The sequence below is a fragment of the Narcine bancroftii genome, chromosome 2 (genome assembly GCF_036971445.1).
Source record: "Narcine bancroftii isolate sNarBan1 chromosome 2, sNarBan1.hap1, whole genome shotgun sequence".
NCBI lineage: Eukaryota > Metazoa > Chordata > Chondrichthyes > Torpediniformes > Narcinidae > Narcine > Narcine bancroftii.
Window position 1 is genome coordinate 174484274 of NC_091470.1, and position 8785 is coordinate 174493058.

Here is an 8785-nt window from a genome sequence, read left to right on the forward strand (position 1 = left end):
GTGAAATATAAATAAATCATGCTGGACAATGAAGATTTTGCTTCCTGAACGGTTTTGAAAATCATTTTTAAATTTTCCAATCGTGTACCATTTTTTAGATATAAAACTATTTTTTGTGATAAAGTCTACAAGTATATTGCCCACAAAGCAAGCTATTTTGGTCAGTCCAAGCATGCCTGGGCATGCACTCAGTGCAAGAGCTATTCAAATGTTGTCTTAGGCCTGGGCATGCTTAGTCAGGATAGATGCAGACAAGTTATAAAAGCAGCTCACATATATAGATGCTGTGCATTACACTGACCTAGATTGAACCCATGTTGATGCACATGTTTTTCAGGCAACAGCACAGTGAGTGTACTTAACAAGAGCATTTATTGCCTTCAGGAAGATTCAACACAGCAGAAATGTCTCGTCAATGTTGCCACAGCTGCGATACATTCTGCTACATTTGTGGTGAGTAGACACTAAGACTCAAAGGCTGAACATGACCGCATGTATTAAGAAAGTTTATGAGCTCCACTTGGGTTGTAAAATTGGTGACCAAGACAAACCCTGGGCTCCTCACATTTATTGTGCAACATGAGCAGTCAACCTGAGAGCCCGTCTCAGAGGTGCATTATTTGATTAAACATGCAAAATTCAATAAAATTTCATCTACCGTTTCTCCAACTTCCTACGTGATATAGCAAATCAGAAATTATCCTGGTGTTCAGCTGAAAGTTATCTATCATAATCTCCCATTTCTTTTCAGAAAGCAAGCCTTTTGAAAAAAATTTGTTCTCCTGTGTCATCAAAAGAAGGCAAAATAGCAAATGGACTTTGAAAACCGCAGTGACTCCGGAGCACAGGACTCAAGGGAGGGCTTGTTGGATCCCAGACTACTCATCTTAAACATTGAAGAATAAATGAACTGAATGTTGCACTGAACATAGGAATCCTGTCAATGGCTTTGGGAAAGCGAGCACACTGTTTTGTCGATAAGTTTGAAGCTGGTCCCTTCTCACCTTACACAGCAGTCTCAGCAACCTTCATCTGTACTGCAACATCAATATTCTGAAGCCAGTGGAATCATGCGGTGGGGGGGGGGGGGGGGGCGGAGAAGAGGGTTATAACACATTTCTTTGATTCTTTTCTGGCGAACTCCATGGTTGAATTGATGGGAGAATATCGAACATATGAAACAGGTATCCTCAACTGAAGTTAGCTGCACCCAATACAAGCAATGTAGGCGCAAATGGTGCAAGGGTAGGGGTTTGTAGCAATCTGTCCTGCAACAATAGATTAGAAAGAAGTTAACCATGGATTGTTTTAAAATCAACCATTGCATTACCAACAAAATCTGTGTGAAGTGATGTATCACTTTAAGATCCAGTTCTGATTTTTCAGGTTCAAAACACTCAGTAATTGAGTCAATACTGAATGGTTTCCCAGTTGCTTGTTGGGGGAGGGTTACTGCTGCCATTTGTTTAATGAAGGTTCCTGAAGATTTGAACTCATTGATTGAACCCAGTTGTGAGAGTGCAGACTAATGTTTGGAATCCTAAACTTCATACGTGATCCACCCTTAAACTTCAGGCCAAGATTTCATGCAGAATGTTTGCACTGATGAAAGAAAGAGGAATCTTCACCTCTTTTATACAAGGATTGTCCATCCTGATTGGTTGAGACTTGATTTTTTTTCCTGACAGAACCTCCTGAATCGGTCACTCTCTGTATAAAAATACTTGCCCCACATATCTCCCTTAAACTTCATCCCCCCTCTTCCCCCACCTCACCTTAAATGCAGGTCCTCCCATTTGGGCCATGTTTGCCCTGGTTAAAAGACTGCTATTGCCATCTTTGCTTCTCCTAAACATCCATCAATTCGCCATTCAGCCAATCAATTCTGCTCCACTATTCCATCATGGCTTCTCCCTCTCTGTTACAACCCCATTCTCCTGCCCTCTCCTGTAACCCTGATTCCCTTCCTGATCAAGAACATATCTGCCTCTGCCTTGAATATCTCCAGTGACTTGTCCTTCTCAGCCATCTGCGGCAACGAAAACCATAGATTCACCACCCCCAAGTAAAGAAATTCCTCCTCATCTCTGTTCTAAAGGATAATTGTTTACTCTGAGGCTGTGCCCTCTATTCCCAGACTCTCCCACTGTAGAAAACATCCTCTCCACATCCACTTTACCACTTTCAGTGTTTGATAGGTTTCAGTGAGATCTTCTCTCATTCTAATACACTCCAGCAAGAACAGTTCCAGAGATTTCAAACACTCCTCATACCCTTTCACTCCAGGGATCATCTTGGAAACATCCTCTGGACCCTCTCCAATGCCAACACATCTTAGATATGAACCTCTCAGCCTCCAACTCTCTAAAAAAAACAAGCTAAAGTTTATCCAGTCTCTCATTATTAATAGTCTCTAATTCAGGCCACATCCTGGTGAACATCTTCTGCGCCCTCTCCCAAGCATCCGTATCCTTCCGGTAATGCAGGAACCTGAACTGCTCACGATACTCCAAGTGTGTCCTTACCACCTAAATTTCACATCAAGGTCCCTCTGTGCTCACAGGAGTCCTGTTTACTGCTGTTGTCAATTTCCCCTGGAAGGCTGTTCCGAAACGTTGTCCATAATGGTCGAGTTGTTCGGGAGGGGAACCAGCTACAGGAGAATCCTACACTCCTAGCCTGTCCATCCTGGAGGTCACCCATCTCATCCTAAACCTGTAACAATACACCCTTGCTCTGGGAAAATTACTGTTCCCACCCTCTCTCATGATTTTATATCCCTCCTCTGTTTCCGTCAGGAAAATGCCAGGGAAAACAGTCCCAGCTTGGTACCTTTTCACACATGCCTGCCAGTTCTGCAAGGAATTGGTACGTTCTCCCCTTATCTGTGTGGGTTTTCCCTGTGGGTTCTGGTTTCCTCCCATCATTCTAAACGTACCAGGGGTGTAGGTTAATTGGGTGTAAATTGAGCGGCAAGGACTTGTGGGTCAAACTGGCCTGTTATCGTTCAGTATGTATACCTTTTTTAAAAAATGTAAAAATTGTGGTGAATCATTTCTGCACCCCTGATTTTAATTCCTTCCCTGCCAGGAGCATGGCGAGCAGAACTGTACACAGTATTCCAGATGTGGCACCACCGATGTCCTGTCTATTTGCAATATGAAATGTACATCTGAAATGGTCATTGCTCCTTCTCCTTGATGTCAATTTTGCTTAAGATTCATAAAAGAGCACAATTGAGATTTGTGATGCCTGGTGAATTTCCAAGTGAATTTTTAACCCTAAGACTCATTACTTGCCTGCTGCCTAAACTGCCAGTGTTAATTCTCTCTGTTGGCCAGGTCCACTGGCAATTATGTTGCCTCTGTCAGTGATCTGGATCTGCCTGACGACAGGACACTTCCCTACCTCCTGTGGCCCTGGTATAGTTCTGTCCTTCCACCGCTGGCATAAGAAAGCCCAGCCTTGGCAGGAAGCAGTGTCAGAAGACACCCTGAACGTGAAGATGGCACCGGGCCCTGCTGCTCGAGCTGGAACCTCCCAACCCCAATGCTCCAGGGCCCCTTCTGTTCTCAGCACTATTGCCGTAGATTACACAAAAATGCTGGAGAAACTCAGTAAGTCACGCAGCATTCTTTATGTAGCAAAGATAACTGACATTTGGGTCTGAGCCCTTTATCGAGGTTCCCTCAATCTCTAGAAGATCTCCAAACCTAACGCTGAGGCAGAAGAACCACTGACGGTCTCACTGAGGGAGAAGGAACTCAGATTAATGAGGACTCCTGAACCTCACAATGAGGGAGGAGGACCTCTAACATCATGGGCTACTGTGCTATACTGTTCGAATGTTCTTTCAGTGATGGTGACAAAGAAGGAGAATTAATTTGTCTTGGGGTTCAGTATACTATACCTTTGCTTGATTTCATATCTCAATTCACTTACCCCTCATGCTTGTCTGATTGGCAAGGTCACACTCACTCCTGGCAACATCAGGCCACACTTCCTCCCTTGGCTTTCATTGACAGGCAATTGGGAGATGGCAGAACGTGGAGTATGCCAGCAGGATGCCATTGGCTGAAATCAGGGTCAGCTGGGTTGTTGCCATCAGAAAACATACTGCACATCTGGCTACCAAGGACACCACCTTCCACCCTTCCGCACTCCCATCCCATCCCCTTTAATTAAACCACAGTGCTCGAAACCTGCTGGAACTCTGACTGGGTCATAGACGTGGGTTCAATGTGGCGAGGTCACTGAAGGGCTTCGTTTTGCAGGCCTCAGTTTCAGGGAGCAAGAGCAAGTCATAATGGAAGGAATTTAAACTGAAAAGGGCTAATGACTGGAATTGAAAATTGGATTCTTCAAGGTGAGAAAAAAGTATTTAGGAGACACAAAAGCTGCAGGCCTGCTGAAATGTTGAGCAAACAATGAGTTGGAGGGATTTAGCAGGCCAGAAAGCATCCGTGGGTGGAAATGCCTACATTTTGCTCCTGCAGGAGAAACTCAGCAGGTCAAACGGTGCTCATTATGTAACAAAGATAGAGGTACAAACCCAATGTTTCAGGCTTGAGCCCTTTATCAAGGTATGAGCACAATGGAGCCAGGTGCTTCGTTCCACGGGCAGCGAGAATGCTGAACAACCAAAGGAACTGCTTACATTGACCACCCGAGACTCTCAAATGTACAAAACAATACTTAATTATTCAGTTGTATAGATAAAATACTTCTGCTGCACGTGTAATGTTTGTCTCTTATGTTTGGTTGTGTGTCTGTGTGTTTGGCACCGTGGACTGGAAAATGCTGTTTCATCAGATTGAACTTGTGCCATCAGATGATAATAAACGTGACTCAAAATTTGACCTGCTGAGTGTCTGTAGCTTTGTGTTTTACTTCAATCACTGGCAACAATTCCCATTTCACTCCTCCAGCAGATTGCTTGTTGCAGCCTCCTGTGTGTCTCCAGTGAACTGAACTGACATCTGTTCATCAAGACCGCATAAACGCTCTAAGATTCCCTGGAGATACTTACTGAGGGTGTAAAAGACCTGGGGAGCATCTCCCTTGGTGCAGATCGGCTTGAACACTTTAGGGAGATTTGTATTGTTGCAGAAAGTGCGTGTACCCATGTAGGTGAAACGTGGTCTCTCAAAGATCTCGTCATCCATCACGTCTTTCAGGTGAATGACGTCATCCAATGGAAAATCATGAGTCCCCATCTGAGGAGTGATGAGAGACAGACAACAAGCTGTTACCAAACTAATACAGGCAGCTGAGGCACAGAGTCAATGAGTTCATCCTGATTTCTGCAGAACACGCCGTGAAAGGGGTGATTGGAGTGAAACTTTATAGCTTGGTTTAAAATGCAGATGGAGTAGCCATGCATGACCATGCACTTTAGGTGCCAGGAATAAAGGTGTAGACTATTTTCTTACTGGGCAAAAAGTTCAGAAATCAGAGGGGCAGCGGGACTTGGGAGTCCTCGTGCAAGGTTCCCCGAAGGTTAACTCACAGGTAGTGTCGGTGGCAAGGAAGGCAAATGCAACATTAACGTTCATTTTAACAGGTTTAGAATATTGTAAGACATTGGACATTGTAAGACATCCTTCCTTATCAAAGGAAGGATGTGTTGGCATTGGAGAGAGGACATTCGCTAGGACTACTCTCTGAAACGAAAGAGTTATATCATAAGAGGAGCGTTTGATGACTCCGTACTTGCTGGAGTTCAGAAGAACGAGGGGAAATCTCATTGAAACCTATTGAATACTGAAAGGCCTGGTTAGAGTGGATGTGGTGGGGGAACCTGGGACCAGAGAACACAGCCTCAGAATACAAAAATATGCCTTTAGAACAGAGAGCAGATTTCTTTAACCAGCGGGTTATGTAAATCGGCCTACTTCCACGCTTGTTCTCCTGGCCAAAACCATCACGAGTTCTTGTCTGGTACATCACGAGTTCTTGTCTGCTGGATGTGTTTGTGGTTTGTGGTCCCAGAGTGTGTGCCAGGCTTGTGGGATTTCTCCTGGCCATCATTATTTGCATGTTTGTCAATGTCACGGAAGTGTGTTTCCCTGAGGAGGGAAGGTCACCTTTTGAATTCACAAACTCTCACTGGGAAATGGCACCCATGGAAGACAGCAATGTGCATTATGACTGTAACTGCTGCAGCTTGGTACCCAGTCTTTTGTGGCAGGCCTGAAAATTCAAAGAAGCAGAACTGCACTGAGCTTCCAGAGTCAATTGGAATTCAAATTACAAAACATGGTTCAGGCCAAAATGTGTAAATTGGAAGCTCAGCAAAGAGGTCGGACTGTCAGATGGGACCAGAATGAGACCCATCGGGAGGTTCCCTGGAGAAAGAGTGGAAGAATATATTAAAAGCACCTGGATAAAATCTGGGGACGTTTCAGTATGTCACGGAAAACTTAAAAACTTTGACAGGTGCACCGTAGAGACCATTCTGGCCGATAGCATTCCTGTCTGGTACAGAGGTGCCAATACTGAGGGCAAGAAAAAATATCAGAGGATTCCTAACTCAGCCTAAGACATCACGAACACCGGTCTTCACTCCATGAAGGATATCCACAAGAGGTGATGACTTAATAAAGCAGTCTCTCTGCTCAAGGACTCCCACCACCCAGACCATGCTCTCTTACCGTCAGGAAAAAGATATAGGAACCTGAAGACGAGAACTCAGCAGCACAGGACAGCTTCTGGAATGATCAATGAACCAAAGACACTGCCTTACTGTGACCTTTCGTGCAATAAATCCTGATTCTGATTGTAAGAGACATTGCTCAAAGCAAAAATAGGGACACAGGATTTGTGTTATAATGAAATCTAGGCGGTGGCTCTTCTGGCAGGGTTTCTGTTGACATTGGGTGGACTACAACACCAAACTTCGGGCTAGTGCAGAACAACGGAAGTCAACCAATCGCCCTGACAGGTGGTAGGTGTAGGTCAGAACAAAGAAAGGTATTATCTGGAAACTCTGTCCAGATTAACACAGAAAAAAAAGACCCCATTCAGCCACCTCCCTCCCCATCCCAGTCTCAGTTTTAGAATTTTGAGGAGAGGTTTTGAGATTTCACTCACCTTGATAAGTGAGCAACATCTAATCTTAAGACATCTTATTTTGGACAATTCACATGAGGAACAATTTGTCTGTGATAGCCCCATCAACTCTACTAATCTTCAGCTGCTGTATTGTACTTGGGCACGGGAGGTGAAGCCATGGACACTCAGTGACTTGGCTGAGGGAAGGGGGGGAAACGACTCTCTTTTTCTCTGGCTGTAATGGGTGCTGGGCAATTTTTGCTGATAATTGTTGTCTGCCTTACAGACAACTAAAGGAAATTCATCGTAATAGCACATTTTCCATTTTATTACATGACCATAAAATAATCTTAAATCTTGAGGGAGTACAGAGCATGCAGTCCCACTGGAGGGAAGAAACATGGAGGGTTATGGGCTGAGAACAAGGGAATGGTTGGAGTAGATTTTGTAGGCCGTCACAACATCATGGGCTACTGTGCCACACTGTTCGAATGTTCTTTGTTCCCCGCAACTCTTTCAGTGAATGGTGACCAAGAAGGAGAATTAATTTGTCTTGGGGGTTCAGTATATTGATCAAACAGCTCAAACACCATTGCAGACTTTGAAAGCCTGTGGCATTGACAAGGAGAATGTCTGTAACGACACCCATAATCTGAAAGATTAGTTACCAAAGGCTTTAGACACAACTTGAAATAGCTGTCAAATCAAATGTTATTTCATGTAATTAAACATGTTTTAATATTTGGTTCTTAACAATGCAGTTTTCTTTTATATTGCTCATTCTTCATCTGCCTGCTCAGCTCCACTTACTATCCTGTGGACAGGAATCCCCTCCAAGCCTGCTGCGGGAGTGGAAGATGGTTGGATGCATCAGCAAGTCTTCATTACATGACAGAGGAGTCAGATTGTCTGAGCATTGAACTTACCCGAACGACAACAACCCCGGAGAGGATTTGGAAGCAGGCGTTGAGCAGAATGCCGGCCCACACTGCTCTCATGGTCCCTGATGATGGCTTGAAACAAATTTAATCTGTTGTATCAAAATACCTTTCTCAAGACTTGGTTGGTGATTTTTAAGTCATCTGATATATCTTCAATAACGTGAGCACCATGAATCAGAGAGCACTCAAAATGATTTTGAACCCACTGAAATGACATTTATTTAAACCCTTCCAATGTAATTAATGAATAACAGTGCAGCAATGAAGTTTCAAATGAGGAAATGTTTTTACTGTTCAAGATGTTTGGCAAAGTATTAAATGTGTTCCGCACTTCAAACTCAAATGAGTTCTTTTCTGGAACAGTCTGATATTTTTACCCAATGGCTTTTGCACCAATTATTCCTTGGACTGGTGGGTGGGAAAATCAAAGAATTATGAATTAAGATTTACATTTGCAAAAGCACGATAAGCCAAGAGCAAGGGTTGCAAGAGAGGACTGTTGAATGGTGCATTTAGAAGGAGGCAGCTTGAGTTGACATTGACAGTTCTCTGAAAAAGCCTCCCACTCCATTCCCACAATCTTTCCCTCTAGTCGTCCTCCTGAGGCAATTTCCAATCACATTCGACAATGAAGATTTTTCTTCCTGAACATTTATACTTTATGGATTTTGGGCTGCTGATCTCGAAAATCACATAAACATTTTCCTATCGTGTACTACTTTTTAGATATAACCTAATTTTGTGATTTCCTGTCATATTTTAAGTCTATTTCAAGAATATAAAACCATGAA

At 43.6% G+C, this 8785-nt stretch overlaps 1 protein-coding gene across 1 annotated transcript; it reads right to left on the reverse strand.

Annotated features, from left to right (window-relative positions):
• Nucleotides 1–1200: 1200 nt before the first annotated feature.
• Nucleotides 1201–8051, reverse strand: LOC138752524 (guanylin-like). Its single transcript, XM_069915327.1, has 3 exons — nucleotides 7980–8051; nucleotides 5030–5216; nucleotides 1201–1268 (listed from the first exon to the last, which is right to left on the reverse strand). Exons 1-3 carry the CDS (start codon nucleotides 8049–8051, stop codon nucleotides 1201–1203), a joined length of 327 nt encoding a protein of 108 aa, XP_069771428.1.
• Nucleotides 8052–8785: the final 734 nt, after the last annotated feature.